Source organism: Cupressus sempervirens, chromosome 9, assembly GCF_028749045.1.
Source record: "Cupressus sempervirens isolate cs-2001-9-10 chromosome 9, ASM2874904v1, whole genome shotgun sequence".
Lineage (NCBI taxonomy): Eukaryota > Viridiplantae > Streptophyta > Pinopsida > Cupressales > Cupressaceae > Cupressus > Cupressus sempervirens.
In genome coordinates, this window is record NC_143126.1 from 148,552,998 (window position 1) to 148,574,620 (window position 21,623).

Sequence of the window (21,623 nt, forward strand, 5' to 3'; positions counted from 1 at the left end):
GTCGTCCGGAAATGACCTTTCTTTTGGGGGGGGGGATGATGTTGTCGGTAAAATGTATAGTGTAGCTGACGGGTAGAGTAGTATCCGAACGGGCGCGTGTCGCTTGAGTCACCCCTTTGGAAAGGTATATGTACACGTCCGAGATGGACTTTGGAATCATCAGTTATATAATCGATAGATCATTGTAGTCATTGTAATGGGATTGTAATCTACAAGTGCATACATGAATAAACTACCTGTTCTGAATTGAATCGTGTTATACTTGTGTTGAACTTCTTACTCTATGCGGTAAACAATAGAGGCCAAAATGTACAATCGACGGTAGAGATCAAAAGCAAAATCAATGATCCAGATTGAATCCTAGAAACCCTAATTAGGGTTGCCACCCCATCAGCCAATGAGAAGATGCCACCTCATCAATTGGCCAATAAAAAAAAAGGAAAAGTGGCAACAAATGAGAAGGCACCAAAATGGTGGCCAATCAGAATTAGACACTTGTCCTATTCTAGAAGAATGAGAAATTGCCACTTAGGCTTACATCAAATGATCTTCTAATATAAGTCTCCCTTTTTTCTTTCATTTTTTTAGCTAAGGCAATGACCCTAGCTAGCCTTTCGTTGACTTCCTCTATGGGAGGGCAAGGTGTATGCTTTATCTTGAGCTTAGCCGATTTCATTATGTTGCTTGCTGCCTGTTGTGTCTTCTCATATTCTTTTGCATATCCGATAAAGGCATTGAGGGAGGAAAGGGTGCCCAAATGTTTCTTCTTGATAACAACCTTTCCTAACTCATCCAATCTCGATCCAAGTCCTGCCTCATTGATGTCCTCTTCGCTGATGTCTTCAAAATCAAGTGCCACCCCAATGTCACTCATCATGGTTGAAATGGAGGTGTCGACGCTTGGGCTATGATGTGCAACTGCCTTTTGTATCTCCTCGAGTGTTCTCAAATGGTAGTCAAGGCAACAAACCAAGAGTCAACCGCACTTAATCCTCTTTCATCAACCAACTTGGCCCTTTTCAAATATGTCCCCGGTAGCCCAATGAATGCCTGTAGCCTGGGAATAGCTAAATCCTTGACTGGAAGGAAATCCTTCCACTCCTCTTCAAATACTTTGAATTTGTTTCTAACGGTCACCAATGACCAAAATGTCGAGATGAAGGAAGGCAAGAAATTTCGCCCATATTGGATTGTATCATGGATCCAATCCCTAACTTCATGTAGTTGAGTTGATATCTCTTCTAAGTTGCTCTTGATGTCTTGAGGAAGGGCTACCTGGTGCAACTATTGGATGGGATGGCAATCTCTTCAATATTTGTTCTCGGACTCCAACTTTATGATCCTTTCATTTGCCTTCCTCAACCTTTCTCTAATTGAAGCTATACCCTCCTAGATCTCTTCACATTCCATGTCATCTGTGTTTCTTCCCAAATTATGCTCCACTATCTCATATTCTTGTTGACTGTTGGTATAGCAATCTGAACCTTTCGGTGACCATCACTGTCGCTCCTGATTACCTTTGCCACTTGTTTCTGGTTCTCGCTATCAACCTTTTCTATTAGTCCTCGGATGTCTTCAATTGTTCGGGCAGTTATTATCTCGCCTCTTGGCATAAGCATTTGCCTTAACTATAGTGGTGTGCATCTCCCCAAATCTGGATTTGGTTCGACTAGCAAAGCATCACCAACGGCCTCGGGCGCCTAACTTGTTTGCTCAATATCAATTGGTCCATCTTCTTCTCCACTAGCAACTGTCATGTCATCTCCACATTGGTCTTCTAAGAGAGGAGAGTACTCGGTGCTCTCACTATAACCACTTGATTTTGAATCAGAGCTCATCTCTACTGCAGCCCCTTTATCTGCACCTTGGAAGTCTCTTGGGACAAACTATGCTTCCTGCTACTCTAATGTATGTAAATTGTGGAAATTAGATGAACCAATTCCCATACTTCTTGATCCTTGCTTTTTCTTCCGATGAGAATCTCCTAGCAGGTGTCCCTTGTAATACCCTTACTGTCTTCATGGCAAAGGCATCGCAAAATATTTTGTAATTCTTGTTGTGCAAATGAAGTTGCAAATAGTGTTCATGCACCAAATACTACCCCAACCCATTGCCAACTTCTCCTAAGGCCTTAAGTCCCAGACTTTTATCAATTTAGCAATTAGGAAAAACAGATAGGATCCCATGTAGAATTGCTTTTGGTTTTGTATAGTTCTAAGTTGCAACTCTAGATTCTCGCTTATGATCCTAGCCCAATCAAATCTTCTTTTTCCTTTTTCAATTTCATCAATAAAGAAGTACATCCATTTTTCGAATTGCATACCTTGAGCTAGGTGCATGATCTGACCGAGGAGAAAAACGAGATCGCCATATTCTGATTTGAAGTCGGCCACTATGAGCCTCAATGATTTGGTAACTCCCTTCTTTCGTTCGCGTAGCCAATCCTGTTTTAGATGTGTGAAATAAGCGTCCTGGTTATCTTGAAGTAATTTGGCTACCTAATCCATCATTACCACCGTCATGCTCTTGTACTGGGGAATGTTAAATGCTTCTTCGATCGCCTATCTACCAATATTGGCCAACACTCTCTTCCCTTCATAAAAAATGATGGATTTACTGGTCAGATCAAACCTGGATGCACATTCCATAACCAACTTTGGACAAGGCAATGTAGGAGGAAATGCTGTTGCATGTACAATTCCACTTCTATATATCTTCTGTGCCAAGAGGGATTGTCCTTTCTTTAGTCTGTCCTTTACTTGTATCATATTTACTGTATTGACATTGATGTCGCTTATTCGCCTCATTTTCTAGAAGAAAGTTTTTTTGGGCATCATATCCTCTTTGTCTTTCTTAGTATTTGTTCCCTTAGAGTTCTTGCTTGCACTAACATCTACCATCCTAAACACTTATTTCTGCCCCTTCATTTTAAGTGATATGGACTACCCTTTTCGATCTCTAATCTTCTTTCTATCGATGGATTCTACACTTATTTTTGCCTCGCCAAGTCCTATTACTACACTTGTCAATTTCCAAACTTCAACCTAGGGGTGGAATTGCCACTTATTTCTGCCTCTTCAAATGTCCTATCATGAATTCTACACTTATCAATCTCCAAACTTCAACCTATGATGAGATGAAGTGGTGGATGATGAATGCAAGAAGAACCAAGGGAAACAAAACAAGACAAGAACGAAAGAGCGAAATCCGCTTAAGAACCCCTTTCAACTCTAAATGGATTGAAATTACCTTTACCAATAGCCGGGTCTTCTTGAAGTTTGGATCAGACTCAAAATTTCAAATCCCTTGCAAATCTTGATGCCCTAGCTGGAAAAATCAGAATTTGGTGCTCTTGGAATTGCCCATGCATGTGCCACAAAAATCAGACTTTACCACTTGTTTCCTCGTTCAACCAAAAATCATCCAAGCTTGGTAGAAATTGCAGCTTCTTGCTAGAAAAATGAGACCCTAAAAATCGGCTAGGGCAAAGAAAAAAATCGCAGCCTTCTAGCAAACATAACATCAAATTTAAACAATAACAAATCTGCCCTCCAACTTTGCAATTCTGAAAATGATCTCCTTTGCCAAAACAAATCGCCAAAATGGAAAATTCAGATCTGCCCTAGAGAAGCCGCTAAGCATGAGAATTTTGCCATTAACATGGAAAATTGCCAATATAGAGTGCAAGTCTGTCCCTTCAAAGAAAATCACCAAGCATGGGAGATTTCTATCATGAAGAAAATTGCCAAAAATAATGTCAATCTGCCCTCTCAAAAATCGCCCAAGGAAGAAAAAATCTGCTCCAAGTCAAAATTGTCAAACACCATGAAGAGGAAGAATGAGGAATGAGGAGATAAGGGGAATGAGCTTCCTCTTATACCCAATTTGTCTGCCCTCCTTAGCTAGCCGACTAGGACCCTAGGAGAAAGAAAACATTAATTAGAGCACAAACTTGGTCCCAATTAAATGTTTAGCCAAAAATTAATTTTGCTGAAATGAAATTTACTTTTTTTTAATTGCCAGTTAGACAAGGATTGCAAAAATTAAATAAATAAAGCCTTGTAGACATTAAATGTTTCCATTTAATGATGATTTAGTAATTAATATATCATTAAAAATCGGATTTTGGCTACCCAAAATTGATTTTTTCAATTTTAAATTACTAATTTCTTTAAATATTTTAAAATCTTCAAGGCAAATTTAATCCATTTAAAGCCAATTTTTGCAATTTGATCCAAATCAATTTTCCCATGCAATTTTTATTTTTATTTTTTGACAAAAATAAATCATTTGTGTAGAGTCTAAAATTGATTTTCTTATTTGACTTCATCATCACAAAATTAATTTTTTCACTGAACAAATTCAAGATTATCCAAAAATTTTAAATCTAACAAAATTTCATTTTTTGAAAATTACTCAAGTTTATACAATTATATCCAAATTTTCAAAAAAAAATGGTCTAAGTACAAAATTTACAATTTTATCCTGCCAAGTGTTGTTCTTTGAAATTTGTTCGGCCTAAGGATGAAATTGGTCATTTTGGAAAGTCAAGCTTAAAATCGGGTGAAAATAAATCTAACCTTCTCTTTCCGGGCCTGAAGGCATCCAAGACTCAAAATTTTCAAAAAAAATCAAAATTTCTACACAACTTCAAAAAAACTTTTGCCAAGGCGACCGAAAAAAGGGGGTCCCCATAATTTTGGGGCGATGGTGTGAAAACTTCACAACAATATGTTGTACCTTCTTTGGTCTAGCTTCTTCTTGTTTGATCTATGGGGTTTGAGGGTCCCTCAGAAATTTGTTTGTTGGAGATGTATATTGATTGTATCCCACTTCTTTTCTTTTGTCCCGTCTTGTCTTGGTCTTGTTTCTTTGGGTGGAGCTTATTGAATATCTTTTGATGTGGGTGTCTGGTCCCTTTGTTTAAAACCTTCTTTGTTCTGGATTTCAGGGTCCCTTCAAAACCTATTTTACTTAATAAAAAACAATCTAACAAAACATAGGAACACCTTTTGCACTTAAAGTAACCAATAGGGAGTTGCAAATTTGCACCAACTAACAAATTAAAATCAATGACAACCAAACATTAAATAACTCAATGTATTACAGTAGTTTCTAACAACATTTCAGAATATATCTAACCTTCAATTCCAAACGTGAAGCCCATTATTACAAATGTTATGACTCATTTTAATAAATAACAGCGAATTGCCTACCAAAGTGCAGCTCCGAATTAAGTTTGCAGGTCTAATTCAACTCCCTGATGACTTCTACAAGACCTTGTATGTTGCTAATATATAGCAGAGTACTCCCTCCCTTCCTCAGTTTGTATGGACCCATTACACTAGTTTGCAGGCACATAAGCTGAGCATTGAAGTATCCCAAGTAGGTACAACCTCCTTTGTGATTGTCTCGGACTTGTTTGGTTGGCCTGGAGTCGTTTAGAAGTTGGAGTAGCCAACTCTAAACATACACAGTCCTCCATAACAAATATAAATTGTTTATTAGCTATCTATTTTCAAACTCAAGCCTTCTTCCTTCAAATCAAACTCCCATGAAAGTTGCAATCTTTTTCAAATGCAATAACAAATATTTTACGAACTGATATCACCTTAAGCTCCACAAAGTTAGATCCCAAGACTGTATTGTCCAACAACATCAAGATCATTAGCCAAGAGGGATTGCGTCCTTAAAGCCCTTGAAGAAAATTCCCATAATATTGCCAAATTCATAAATGTCCCAACATGCCAAAAAGAGAGCATTTCATTCCTTTATGCAACTTCCCATGGACTCATTCACTTGTTTTGTCAATGTGGGATAAAAAAACATAACGTTGCTTTCTTCCTCCAATTTTTTTGCAGATCCAATTTTCCTCCAAGTGCTTTTTCTTAAATATTTCCCACCTTTACCTTTTATATCTCCAATGTGTTATAAAATTAAGGGGAACCATTTAATTTAAATATTACCCACAAACTACAAACTTACGTTAATAAACATAACTAATTAAATTTAACTTTACAAAAGACTATATTAATGTGTAATAAATTATATCAATGCGAAATAAATGATCCCATCTATATTGAGCAATTTACCATTGACATACTATTGCATTGGAACTTCTTGGAATGAACTGTAACTGAAATTGCTTGAGCCAAATGGCCTGAAAGTCCTTGTTAGCCTACAGGACCAAGGGAAAATATGCTAATGACAATTGTGTTCTGAACTCTAGAATTGGGACATGAGTCCACCTTTTACAAAATTGCTTGTCCTCAACCAATTTCAGCTTTGGATGTTGCAAGATCTGATCACTCTCCCATGTCGCATCCTCAACAAGCAGGTTCTTCCACATAACTAGGTATTCCTTTATTGACCTCCTCTAAAGCAATGTTACTTGGGGATGCGTTTCCAATCTCAAGCCTCGTATTTCATAAACCATCCCCATTTTAGGGATATAGGGACGCCTGGAAACATGTCCAAGTCGTCCCTACAAAAGAAAGAAAATTAGAAACGCATCCCCAAAACTTCGGAAATGATCAACGTGTTTCCAGTTGGCGTTGATTGTCCCGGGCCTGCATAGTTGTTTCCAGTCCATCCCAAAGACTGATTGAAGTTTCCAATTTCAAAATAAAATTTAATTCAAAAAACACTAATAGATGGCAATTTTTTTCCCGTTCGTGGGCCTCATACATTGGAAGTCACTAAAAGAATAAAATATGTTATGTTTAACATAACATATGTTGAAAGTTTATTTGTTTTCGAAATCATTACAAACTTAGCATCCAACTATGACCAAAAATTCAAACTTTTGTTCAACAAACCAAACCTTAAAATGATTGTAAATTAAACTTTTGTTTGGTATTCATACTGCACACCTGGAAATGACTATTGCTAGGTTGAAGAATACTCGGATCATTTCTAGCTTTGATAATACTCTTATAGAAGCAATAATCACCCAGAAATACATTGTTCTAGCTGATTATTGCCTAGATATGATAGCACTAGCCGTCTAGGAAAGATTTGGCACAATAAACTCAATTATCCTCCAAAAAGCACAAGCAAGGGCTCTAAAGTCTAAACATATCACCCATATATGGTAGATTGATTCTCTCATTTGATGTTATCTTATGTTCCTATTCTTAGACTTCAGTATTCTTAGATGATGATTCGATTTGAAATTTTGATGCTATGTTCTATGCTGATTTGATGAATGGAATTGACAATTTTAAATTATATTGCTATGACGAATGTGACAATGTTATGTAGTTCTGAAATTCATGAATATATTTGAAACACTTACATTATATATATAGCCGTCCCCCTTCCGTACCCTACTCTAACCAAGGGAAAATTGCCTCAAAAACCTGTTTCCCCATCTCCCCATCCCCCTATCTCGAAAACCAGGGGTAACATAGCTCTAAAGTGTCCTCTCCCCTAGTATCAATGATTGCCTCAAGAACCAATATCAATTTCCATTCCTCGTCCATGGGTGGCAACTCTATTGATGGTACTACTTTGTGGCCCAAAGCTTTATAGAGTCGAGAAACATGAAACAAATTATGCACCTTGTTGGTGGCTAGCAACTCTAGCTCATAGGCTACCTCTCCAATGCACTGAGTGACTCTAAATGGTCCATAAAATCGTGGCTTAAGTTTCTCCACACCACTCTTGTTCAGAGAAGATTGTCTATAAGGGTGGAGTCTTAAGTTCCCTCAAGATGTCTTGATTCCCTTGTAGAAAGTCCTTGGCCTTAGGCACCCGACTGTCCCCAAAGAGTAAGTCCATTAAGTTTGGGGCTTCATACCCATATAATACCATAAACGGAGTCATTTTGATAGTCATGTGATAGATAGTATTGTAGCAATACTCACCCAAGTACAACCATCAAATCCAAGCATTCTATTGTCTTGATACATAATCTGCAGATAACCCCCAACTCACTTGTTTACTATCTTTGTATAGCCACTAGAGTGTAGATGGTAGCTAGTATTGGGGGTAAAGTTTTGTGTGACTCAATCTGAAAAGCTCCTGTTAGAATAAACTCAAGAACTCACTATCTCTATCACTCACTATATTCCTTAGCAACCCATGTAACCTAAACACCTCTCTAAAAAACAAATTTGCTACTCTGGCTGCTATGTAGTTGGTTGCAATAGCGTAGAAGTGTACAAATTTAGTCAATCTATCAACCACTACATAATATAGTCCTTACCCTACACCCTCGACAATTTTGTAATGAAGTCCATCAAAATATTTTCTCATTTCTAAACTGGAAACGTTAAGGGCTGAAGCAGTCTAGCTGGAAATGTATGCTCGTTCTTATTTTGTTGGCATATTGAGCACTCTCTCACATACTTTAGGAATTCATTGTTAAGTCCCTTCCAAATGAATCTCTCTCGAATCTACCTGTAAGTCTTGAAAAAACCCAAGTGACCAGCCGACGAAGCATCATGGAAATTTCTTGAGATCACTTCCTTAATGCATGAAGAAGGCACCAGATAGAATTTGTCATTATAGAATATGAGATCACCATTCACCATGTATCTGTCATCTTGAAATGTGCCTTCAACCAACCCTACTTCCCACTGATCCTTTGCATACTTACTACAATAATCTCCTTCCAATCAGCTAATATCTCTACCAATGAACACAAGTGTGGTCTTTGTGAGGCTGCATCTGCCAGCACATTCTTCTTCCCTTTGACATATTCAATGTCAAAGTCATAAGCCTGGAATGTGTGCTTTATAGGATTGAATAGATATATGATGTTGCTTAATAAAAGAGAGCCAAATGCAATTATGGTGTTGTCTACAAGATAATAGAATATGTATATTTGGGTGGCATTGACAACCAGGTTTGCTTTCTGTCACAGGGCCTTGGTTTGAGACGACAAATAGATAAATCAGTTACAAGTAAATTGAAATATACAGAAACCTATTATAGGGAGGTGGTGTGCAGACCGTCTAAGTTCCATACCAAATGATGTGGCTGAAGTGGTTAGAACGATCATTATCATTCTTTAATGAGAATCATCTACTGCCTATGGCAACGATATATTACAGACACATTGAAAATCTTTAGAAGGAAATGCTATACAAGATGCGTAGACTGTTATCCGATAAAAGCTTAGTATATAAAAAGGAATTTGTTCAAACTCATTGTAAAAGTGTTGTGTATAACAAAGACACAATATCACGCAAATAAAATGTATTGTCTTTACATCAATCAAAGGATAGTTATCGATTCAAAAGCAACATGGTAACGCGTCCGCAACAAATGACGTGAAAAATAGAAGTCAAGGATATATTGTTTTGTCTTATTCAAAGTATATGTCAGGTCGGGGTGACAATCAAGAAGCAAGGTTAATTCTTGTTTATTTTAAATGGCAATGATTGATCATGAATTGGTCCGGGGCTAACAAGCAAGAAGCAAAATCGTTTTTATATTTGAAACGGTGTATTCAAAATAAGTTATTGAAATGCTATGTATTTTGCCGAGTAAATGGAATTAGTTTAATATTCAACAAATGTTTACATTTGAGTGGTTGTAAATATTGGGGCCAAAAACCTTATAATAGAACTAGCAATACTTTGTTTAAAAGTTAATCATAGGAGTTGGCTGATGGTAGTTGAAAAGATTTTGAGCATTATTTATGTATTGTGCCCTATTCAACAAAGAGACAGAACATTGAATACAAATGCAAAGTTAAAAAAAAGGATAGTGCTGGCAGCAAACAAATGAAGTTATAGTAGCGCATTGGAAGAGATTATTCATGAACAAAGGGATGAAAGTTGATTGAATCATTTTTTACAAATAATTCTTAAGCCAAGTCAGAGAATTGATGTTATACAGTCTGTAACAAATCAAAGGTAGTATTAGATCTAGCACATTTAGCCAAATCTAATGATCATGCCTAATAGAGTGAGGCTCTTGAAGCGAATATCTTTGATGATTGAGATTATGAAGAGAGATCCTGACATTTCATTAGAGGCAATCTTGGAAAGAGAGGGAGCATATAGAGGATATGCTTTAGTGAAATTTTGATGATCTTGGCCATATTGATTCAGAGGGAGTAGACCATGTCGAGATGGATTCTCTGGTCATCAAGAAATTGTATCAGTCAGAGAACCATGATTCATGAGATGAAGTTCCATCCTTGCGCCAAAGTGAAGTTTATACATTATTGAAGACAAGTTTGGAGTTATTAACCAGAGTCCTTATTGAGAGGAAGACTCAACATCAGTGACTACTTGAGATGTACTATAATGCATCCTTCTCTGTGAGAGAGAAGTTTGAGGTGAAAGCCTTTGTGCCACCCTCTAGAAATGTTAATGGTGGATATCATGACAACACCACATGAGAGTATACATGGTGACTTCATATAAACTTTTGATGTCATGTGTGTGACTCAATGATTTTAATTGGCCTGCCCCTTGTGTACATCATGAGGAAGTGACGACTTCCAAATAACTATCACTTGTATTTGTTAAAGTTGTTGGAAGGTCACAATCTTTACAATAACCTAGTCTTCTAGAATGATGGATATCTTATGATGTCTAAGCAGATCATTATAGTTTATATCTTACATGGTGGATTCATTTCCTTAAATAAATCATGAATATAATATTCCTATGGTAAGTATTATTGAGGATACGTGTGCACATACCTTATGAACATTTGAGTACTTGGTAAATATCATGCGAATTGATATTTTGAGGCCATTACTTGAGGTACTTCATGAATATCACGTGACTTGATATTTTGAGGCCATTACTCTTGATACCATGAGATGATATCGAAAATGTGATTATCTTTTGATCAAAGATATTCTTAAACATGCCATGCTTGATTTTGTACTATGGCAATATCTAATTATGTTGTTTATCCTCCATTGCTAAGAGGAAGTGTTAATGATTGTAGCAACAATTGGATGATTCCCATCGATGAAATCGAATGTTTGAATGACCTATCGGTCTCAAACATTTGATATCTATCCTTCACAATTATTATCATGGAGCATTAGTATTATTGATAATAAAGTAGAAATATAATATATTATCATATAAGTTATTATCACATTCTTAATCATGATAATAAGCAAATGTTATTGACAACTAATGAGAGTCAAAGAGACATGTCTATACGGATACATGCCTCTTAATATCATATACATATGCATTGAGAAGGTAACTTGAAACACACAAAAATTTATAAATGCTATTATAAGTTAAAACAATGACAAATCTATTATTTAACACTCCTAGTAGGAACCTTACAAGTTGTCATTCCCAAGTGCAAGCAAACTTAGCTGGGAAATTCAGGAAAAAATCTAGCAAAGTCCTAATAGGGGGCATTGTATCAACACTCTTTTTGTGATTTGAATTAGTGTAACACCGGTGCTTGGGTATGTCGGGACACCATGACGAGTTTTCGGGACGAGGGAGAAAAGGGCCTCAATTTCGCGACAGCGGGGGGACAACCGTGAGAGGGTAGCGAGACAAGGGGGTGTTGTATACTATACATATAGAGCTTGATATGATAGTTATGAAATGATGTTTCAGTATAACATACAATATTAAAATACTCGAACATAGTAAAATAGAAACACGAACCAAAACTATTGAACATTCAACATAGTACATACCCAACAGTAACATTCAAAAATCAGAATTCAAATAGAAATTCAAGTTTCCTTCTCGGTGGCAACATAGTTGCATAATGGTGGAGATGGGGGTACTTGGCTACTCCAAGTACCTAGTGCAAGGACATCCCAGGGACAAGTACTTCAAGGTTTTGGGGAGGGTGTCAGTCCCTAGGTTTTATTGACTTAAAATAAAAGTAATTAGGAGTCAACTCTTAGAAAAAACGCCTCTTCATTCATGGGTCCAACATGTCTATATATTTGTAATTTACACATTGTAATTTAAATCCATAATAATGACTAGAATTTATTTATTACTTCTAAAGTTTTAATTATCTTCTAGACATTAGGTCCTAGGTATATTTTTCTTGTTTATAACAAATTCTACCATTAATATCACAGTTCTATTTTTTTATGTGCTTAAGTAAGTTCACATCAAGTGGATCGAGCTTTTAGTATTAGCTACATATCATCTAATAAAAAGATTAGACTGTTTTGTTTATTAGATGTGTATTATGTGGTTATCAAGTTTATGTATATAAATATTTACGATTTCAATTTTTTTATATAGTTAAACCTAGCCACACATTTTATTTGTCACATAAAGATACACAAACCCAAACTAGTAACCTAGGCAAGAAAGAAACCACCGTAGAAGTTGTCAATTCAAGGATAGGACTTCATTTAATTTTTTGATTTGATAGAATTATTGGTCGTTTTCCATTATGTTCTCTTGATCACCATGGATAAAACCCTACATATAATCATCCCTAAAATCTTATTTAAACTATTTTGCACATGCTTCAAGTGTCTATAAGTTAAAACAAACGACATACAACAACATTTGAAGACAATAATGACCGTCAACTCATCTTGTTCCAAGGAAAGTAAATAATTTTAATTAGAAAAGCTATATTTTGTGGGAGATTTTAACTGCTTTAAAAAAAACACAAGGGCAGACAAGACAACTGAGATAGTCGAGCAATATAGACAAAACTTCAAAATCTTCTATTATAAAATTTAATCGTACAAATAAGAGTTGTCGTAAATAGAATCAACGAAAACAATTCTACATATATACATGAGTACACTAAGATACCATACCTCTCTTTCATAAATGTTAATCCATTTGTGTCATGAAGAAATGATATGTCTCCCACCATAAACACCACCTAAAAAATCAAGTTCTAGTAGTCAATACATATAAAAAATACAAGTATAATGAAGACAATATTTGTATGACTACACATAAAAGTCAAATAGCTAAGTTAATGCCTTGAACAACATACAGGGAAGACAAAATTCTACAAAATACTCCATAAAGACATTTGGGAAAAAGAATGGTATTAGACTGTAATAAGTGTCACCAATTTTTTTGGCTTGAAGTTTGAAATAAGATGAGTTAAAAAAAAATCGTTGAAGTTTGTTTGGAATTTTTTTGCTAAAGATGGTGTAAGCAGCTAAGGCAGAACAAATATTGCACAAGTTTGAGCACTAGATAGGACAGCGGTCAACAAAAGTTACGGTTAGGGCACATATTTTTTTGGTACTCTAAAGACATCATGACAACAGAGGTGTGAATGTTTGCGGTTGCAGAGAAATGAAGTCAACCTTTTGCGTTTCCAAGATAAAAAAGCAGTCAAACAAATGGAAAAATATTTTAAAATATTTCAACCAAATACTTCTATAATGGCAATACTCAAAAATCATATGTTTTAGTTCACTAGTCATATACCGTTTAAATAAAACAAAATTAAGTAATTTTTATTTTATTAATATGTTTTTAAAATAGAAGTCAATATAGTTATTCTATTTTTATCTAAGTTACCGATTCGGATGCAGATTCTGAAGTGGATGCAGGAAGCAGATATGGGATGCGGGATTTTTTGGGGGGGGATGCGGATGTGTATGGATGTGTGTAAGTAATTTTAGTCTTGTATTCTTATCTTCAAGATCAAAAGATGATGTACATTGTTTCTTTCAAGCATTTTGTTTAGATGCAAAACCCCTAGAAATTTATTTGTACAAGGTACATAATCTGCAATTTGTTTACTTGTTTCAGATTTTAGGCATCGATTAATTTTTAAAAAAAATCCTGTTGTATAATTTGAAGAGAGAATTTCCTCTCACTATTTGTCACAAACATGGCAACTTAAAATGCTCTCAAACTTGAAAAGGTTTGCAAAATGCATTGCCATATAAGCTCAACTAGATAGCAACCCAAAAGAAACCCCTTGCAAAGAAACCTACTGCAATTCAAAAGGAGCTGTGGAATCAGTTCGATAAGCCATTTCTAAGCACTCAACATATAGTATTATTTGGTTGAAGTTTTCACCCACAAAGAGTTTCTTTGAGGCATCAATGTCTCATTGCTGTTCAAATCTGTCGTATCGCTCTTATCTTTCATTACATTTATTTAATTATTTCACTCATTTTACTCATGATTTAAGCCTAATAGAACCATGCCACATGTTAAAAAAATATTAAAAAATATTTGTCTTTCTTTTTTGGGTGAGGAACCCTGTGGATGCTCCCGGGTGCCCTGTGGGTGCCATTCGGAGGCCACTCACAGGCATCTACCCACATCCGGGTGCCTGTGAGTGGCTTCCAGGTGGCACCCACAGCGCACCCATCCGCCTCCAGCACCCCTCCGCACCTACTTTCGCATCCATCCTCTAGGAGGCCGAATCAGTAACTTAGATTGTTATAGTTTACAATAATAAAATTTGTATTTTATGTTTTTTAAACAAAATTTAGTTATTGTTTTATTTAAAAAATAAATTCTAGAAATTATTTCATTTCATTTTATATCTTTATTGATTTCAAGCTTAATTAGAAATGTTAGATTGTTTTGATGGTTTTGTGGATATATTAATTATGTTTTATAAAATTAAATTTATGTAAGGTAAATTTAATGCTGATTTTATTTTTTATTTTTTAATCAAGTCAAACTTCGTCCAAATTTTATTGTTGCTGAACTATAAGTTGAATTCAAACATTGAAACTTAGGTATTGGAGCATAACAACATAGAGAATCATGTCAAATAAAGCTATATAGAAAGTAAATGATGCACACTCTTAATAGCATCAAAGTTAAAATTTAGAATTCATAAGTTTGAGGCTACCAACATTAAATTTTCCCAAGAAAAAAATGGTTTGACATTTCCATATAGTTATTGTCATTTTTATTATTCACCTTAGAATCCTTTTTCCTAACATTCATGTATTCCTAGTTCATGGCTGTGAATCTTTTGGTCTAATTGTAATATCCCTTTCTTTGTAGCCATCCTAGTGATTCATATCATTTGTGCACCCGAAGGCTAAGTGGACAATTAAAGGAGAAATTAATTAATTATTTGTAAGGTTATCAAATAAATTAATATTGAAAGGTCAACTTATATTTAATTAGTTTAATAAAGTCACTAATTATATTATAGAAGCTTCTTGAAGGTTCCAGCTCCTCTTGGAGAGAAAGATGAAAAGAGGACCATCCAAGCTTCTAATCATCAAAAAATTGATATTTTCTTTGATGTATTCATTGTGGAGCCAAGGGTTTCTACCTATATTGGTCACTGGGAATGGAAACTCCCATTGATTTGCATTGCTGAGGTTGGGAAAGAACTTCCAAAGGGTTGTAGTTATTGGAGGAGATAACTCAGTCTCTCCTTTGTGCCAAATTTAGTGGCCTAGAGCCAAAATTGTGGAGAAATGATTGAAGAAATAATTCTGATGCAAATTTCAATCATATTGCAGTGGTGTTGAGGAACCAGGTTTTTGCTCATGGAGGCTTGTTTATGCATAGATTTCATATGGGTACTTGGACACTCCATTTTCTGAGTCTTGGCAATGACTTTTGGCTGGATTTTGAAAGCTTTCCTGAGGTCTGAAAATTAGTATCAGATTGCTGTTAATTGAAGGAACAGCCATGGCAGAATTATGGTTTTTGTTCATTGCTCTTCGTTTAGACTTCAGATTTTTGTGGGTATTGGAGAAATCAATTCCTGAGCTGGTTATCACTTCCACAACAAATTTTAATGGCAAATATTGCTTCTTTATTTATTAAGAAGAATGCAGATCAAGGATAGCGGTGGCTATACTGGGGAAGGGTGACTTCATGCTTAAAGGGCATCAAAAATTCCAATAAAAATTCAAGGCACATCACCACATATCTTGCTAATCATTTCCAGGTTCTTATCATGTGCATTCATTTCATAAGCATACAGAATAGACATAGTGGCTGCAATTTGTACTCAGACTTTGGGAGTGCATTATTTTTTCAGCCAAGAGTCGTGGCTATTTATATCAGCATTTGCCATTAGTCATTTCAATTCATTTAAGTCTCGTACTTATTTGCTTCAAATATTAGTTGCATCACTAGTGTTTGTAAAAATGTCATATTGCTGTAGGTACTGATTTGCATAAGTTAAATCATTCATATGCACTTGAAAAATACAAAAAAATAAATAAATAATCTTGCATATTATGTGTACATTATGGCTAGTCACTTTGCATTATTGAAAAGCATTTCAAAGTACATCTTGGCATCACAAAACATCAAAACAAGCAAACTGAAATTCATATTGGCAAGCTACCACTTCGCATACAAAGTGCTTGACAATATTATTTGAGTTCAAAAATCAGATATATCAAGCGAAACTATAGTGGTATTGAACCTTTGATCCTGTCATCTTGGAGGGTTGAGATTCATATGCAACCACAACAGAGAGGTCATCACAAGTATGACACCTGTAGGAGAGAAGAACAAGAGGAAAATAATTTTGAGGACATGCCTTTAATGGGTGACAGGGAAGGAGAGGATCTGCTGAGAAATGAAGGAAGAGATGGGGAAAACAATGAAGAAAGAGAAGCACAAAAGATTTTTAAACACATGGCAGCATCAAGTTGCTGAGGCTCTATGAGCATTTACTACAATGATACAACAGATGAACCCACAGGAAAGACAAAACAAAGTACCAAATGATGATAGGAGGATAGCACAAAGAGCTCCAACCCATACCATTGACAGGCCTACATGCTCTACTTTCCTAAGAAATGAATCGAAAGAAGATAATGCCAGAGAAGTGAAGAGACAATGTTTGCAGATAATCCCACGGCAACAAATGTTGACTGAAAATTATTGACACCACAGGGCAGGGAATACATAAGCCTTGATGGATTTGTGAGTCATCGGAGAGAGCATTGTAGGACAAGACAAGATCAGAGACAGAGGAGCTGAAACAAAGACCTTAGGCATGCCACTAAAAAACTCACGTTACCTATGTTTGATGGTAGTGGGAAGATTACAACTGAGCCTTGGGTTCATAAACTAGAAATTGTAATATCCCTTGCAAATTCTGAATTCAAATTTCTTATTTCATGACTTGAGAATTTCATCAAACACTTTGCACGCAAGGAATATATTGCTGATCTAAATTCGGATTCTTTCTAAATGCCAAACTTTAATAGATACGCTTGCAAAAAGTCCAAAGTATCTAACAATGAAGATGCAAATGTTTTTGAATTTTTTGAAATGCATAAGCATTGGTTAAAGATGGGACAATATGCATCTACAACAATATGATATTAGGCAAACGTCTGCCATGCAACTTCAATGATATTGTAATCCCTTTAAAATGAAATCTTTCTGATATAAATTAGATTACAATGCTTCCACAACTGATTACTAAATCCCTAGAATGCTTTAAAAAGACTCAAATCTAGCCTCAAAGAAATGCAAAATATAAATTAACGAGAACCTAGAAACTGCCCAAAATATCTGGATGTTACTGAAGCAGCAACACTGTAGTGATAGCACTTTAGCAATGACACTATAGAGACAACACTATAGCAGAGACACTGTTCACCCTCCATGATTTGTTGTACACCAAGATGTCATCCAAGAAAACTAGCACAAATTGCCTCAATTGTTGTATGTCTAGATGATAAATAGGTTTTTGCAACTCCTCCTGTAGTGACATTAGAACACATTCTGCTGCCCACTCAACCATGTCAGGACGCATGAGTTGTTCCATCCTCTTGAAAGATATAGTCCTGCAGCTAGTGTCTCTAAAGGCTTTTAACACAAGTCTTCCCATTCATCTGAAATCTAATTTCCATGTCACGAAGATTGAGGGTAAACTCAGCTATGTTATGAAGCCACGCCATCCCCAATATCATATCATTATTTCCCATGTACACCACATAAACTTTTGCCTTAAACTCAAAGTTATTCAAACGTATGGGCAGATCTGAAATCTTCTTGTAGCACCTAAGAGCAGAGTCATTTGCACACTTTACTCTTATATCCTTAAAGTCCTCTATTTGTATGTTGCATCTCTTAACCAACTAGGCATCAATGAAGTTATCCGTGGCTCCCGTGTCAAGCTAAAACTCTACGCATCTTAAAGACCCCCTCACGCTGTATGCTAGTGAGACGTGCTTCCTTTAGCTGAACTTTCTCTTCTTTTTCAGCCTTCTCTTCCTCATGTTCAGATCCTGCTGCTCTAGACTCTGTTTGATCAGATTGCTGATCTGAATTTTCAGATTCAGAATCCTCATAAAATGCCCTCATAACATGGTTAGTCTTCTTCTTAGGCCTTAATGGACAATCATGGAATGCCTCATACAACCCTTTGAAATAAAAACACAACTTGTTTCTATGCAAATCATTAAGTGTTTCTCGATTTAGGGGTGCTACTAATTTCCTCTTTCGATCTATGTTTTTCTGAATTGCCAAAATATGATCCTCAATCTGTTTGTGCATCATGTCATGATGAGATAATCCTGCAATAATCTCAAACTCCTTCACCTTCAACTGAGTCTCCAAGCTATGAACAATGTCAGCCACACATGAAGAACCCCCAAATTATTCTTGTTTCTTCATGTTCAGAGTCTTTACCAAATCCTTTAACTGGACAAACTGATCAACTTCATTGTTGTAATTGGAACTAGATGCATTTTTAGATTCATTATCTCTTTCAAATAAGACTCTTCTCACGTTATCCATCCCTATTTGCCTTGCTATATTGATGAGATTGACCTTTCCTTTGACTTCTTGAAGACGATGTCTGGCATTGGCAGCAACCGATTTAGCATTGTAACCTTTTGCAACCATACTTTATTCATTTCTTTAAACCTCTTTACCTCTTTAATGCCAATGTATGTCAGACCAGCTCTCATATGCTTGACATCTTCGTGTTTACCAATAGGTGTAGGGCTTCCCTTGATGGATGATATCATAGTGTTGACTTTCTCATTATCACAAGCTTCTATATCATGAGAATGATGGTGCATAACACAATTGTCCTCAAACATATTAGTAAAAATATCGTGCCATTGTAAAGCGTTACGTTCAACATGTTTAGTCAAAACACTAGAGGCTGCTCCACTAAGTAGAGGATCAACTTTCATATCCACATTAAGTGGCTCAATCAAAAGATGAGAAATTTGTAACTGCCCATTCCAATACAAGCTCTCTGACTCAAATCAGTTTGAATCAGAAGCATTATGTTGTGTGCTACCGTCAATGCACACATGTACATTTAAGGTATTGCTGGTATATACCTTAACAAATAACGCCACTGCAAAATGATCTTCAAACTCATTTTCTAAGGTTTGATTTGAAAAATCAGACTCATCATGACATGAATCTGCATCATACATTGCGTCATAAGTACCCACTTCTTCAGTACTACCATGTGACAACTCAAGGATAGCGTCCTACATCTAAAGACCCTGATCTGGCTACGACTTGAACAATTCTGACTTCACCGATTTCTTTAATCAAATTGATGATTTGACATTTTATTAAACACTTAGCAGACAACTTATGATATCATTTACACAATTGATTAGAATACAATATGCAATAGTTTGAAATGTTTGAACTTGTAGAACAATATTGAATGTTAAAAATCCTTGCAAAGCATAAACAACTACGGTGCCACTGATTTTTAATTGCAATTGATTCTACTGTTGCCATGACATATAAATAATGTAGACCCTTGCTAGCAATTCCATTGTTCACATAATTTGTTGAAGATAGAAATTGAAATTACTCAAACTAAATTTATTACAGAGAACCTGGGCCAATGCAACAACTTCAACAGTATATTGTCTTCAATGAATGAAATGCAGCCCTTCCCCTAAACCTGAACTTGCAGCAGTCAACGTTGTCCTTGTATTATTAACTGCAGCTCTCAAAAATTGTAACGTAGGCCTTTTGTCTACACATATACGCCTACCAAGATAGCCACACACCTGAATTTATGAAATGCAAACCCTAGCCGCAGCCCCTCAAAAACACCAACACTTGCATGTAGGCTGATGGTAAATGGATGTGGATTGTATAGGGTTGATCTCTAGGCACATACAACCCTCGACACTGCCTCCGATGATGCACAACAACCCAATTGTGAACATAGGCACCTTCCAACTTTTAAACACAGGTAGAATATAAGTCATAGCAACTTGTTAAATTCCAGCAAGGCCATGAACTCCAACTTCTCATAAACAATATGCCACAGTTAGAGAAGTGAACAATCACCATTAACTTCTTCCAACCACAGTGAACACAGCTATAGGAAGACAATAATAATTCTTAGAATTATAAACCTTATACTTCAGCAAGGGCACAAAAATCAAAACGTAAGAATATGTCACCAAGGTAACAAAAGAAAATAAATATTAAATCGGATGCTTTTCCTAGTAAATGGGCTCATATTTATAATCTCCAAATGGCACCAGTTTTCCAAATGTAAGTCCACTTAAGAAGCTTCCTTAGCAAATCATCATTTCATAACATTAAATATATTAAAGCGCCATATAATATAGTTTACTAATTTCTTTTGGCTCCCAAAAATGACCTTTTCAACCATATCATGAAATTCTTACACGCGAGGCCATTGTTTCTTGTGCTCAAGATTTAAAACTTTTCAACTTGGTTCCAACAAGCTATGACACTCAGGTGGCCAATAAACAATATCAACAAAAATAGCAACTTCAACATATTTAGATGAATAATAAAAATAATTCACCCGTCTTACAAAATAACTTAAGAAGCATCAAAATCAAAATCTGACAACACCAGAGTGATCTTGATGAAGAAAGGTGATGAATGGACTAGACAGGGTGACTTACTATAAATAGACACTCCCTCTAATATTCTTGGAGCCCAAACCAAAAGCCTGAAATAAAAACTAAGAGCATCACTTGACTCCTTTAACTCAACGGAGCTCATCGGAACCAAATCCCATTGTTAGCTCACGAGAGTTGTGATGATGAACTAACCAAGCAAATTGCATGTACCTACTAAAAATGGGACATTACAGTCCTCCCTCCCTAAGCTTGCTATCTTAGAGCAAAACGAAATCATAGTCCACCTAGATCCCAAGCGTAGAAGTGCGTACTATCCCTATCGTGTACAAGCAACTCCTATAGCACCAACACCCAATTAACTGAGATCAATGAGAGAATCATTTGGAAACTAACTGTAGGCATTTGACGGCAGTAACTCATCAGAACTCAATCCAACTGAAATACCAACTCCGTCAACATTCGAGTCCCTATCAAATTGGCACACACCCAACTGCACTGTGGAGATGATAACGACCATAAGTACTTGAATCACTATTACCAACTCCAATCTTTGATAAATTGTTCTAGGTGTGTAGATACTGCAAGTGGTCTAACTTGTAGCTGTTAATCCAATCTGCAGCTAACCCATCCCATAATGGATGGTATGAAACTAGAGCCAACCCACACCGACGTGAAACCAAATCCTCTAACTATGGGTCAAAAGCAAAATGATGAGCATACCCCATTGTCTAATGTTGGTAAAAAGCCCCAATCTTTGCCAATGGCTCATAAGTACCAAACCAGAACTAGGAGACACCTCCAATCTCTGACTTCGTACAACTACTAGCTGGGTAGGATCCTAGGCAACCCTCTCAACAATGTCGACCACTCTCAAGAAAATACTCCATGA

At 36.0% G+C, this 21,623-nt stretch overlaps 1 protein-coding gene across 1 annotated transcript in view; it reads right to left on the minus strand.

The window, feature by feature from the left end:
- PHYLLO (2-oxoglutarate decarboxylase/hydro-lyase/magnesium ion-binding protein) overlaps positions 1-21,623 on the minus strand; it is a 327,122-nt gene that overhangs the window by 128,918 nt on the left and 176,581 nt on the right. The window contains exon 16 of the mRNA XM_089799357.1: positions 12,743-12,810. Coding sequence (XP_089655483.1) covers positions 12,743-12,810 — 68 coding nt within the window. The remainder of the gene's footprint in view (positions 1-12,742; positions 12,811-21,623) is intronic.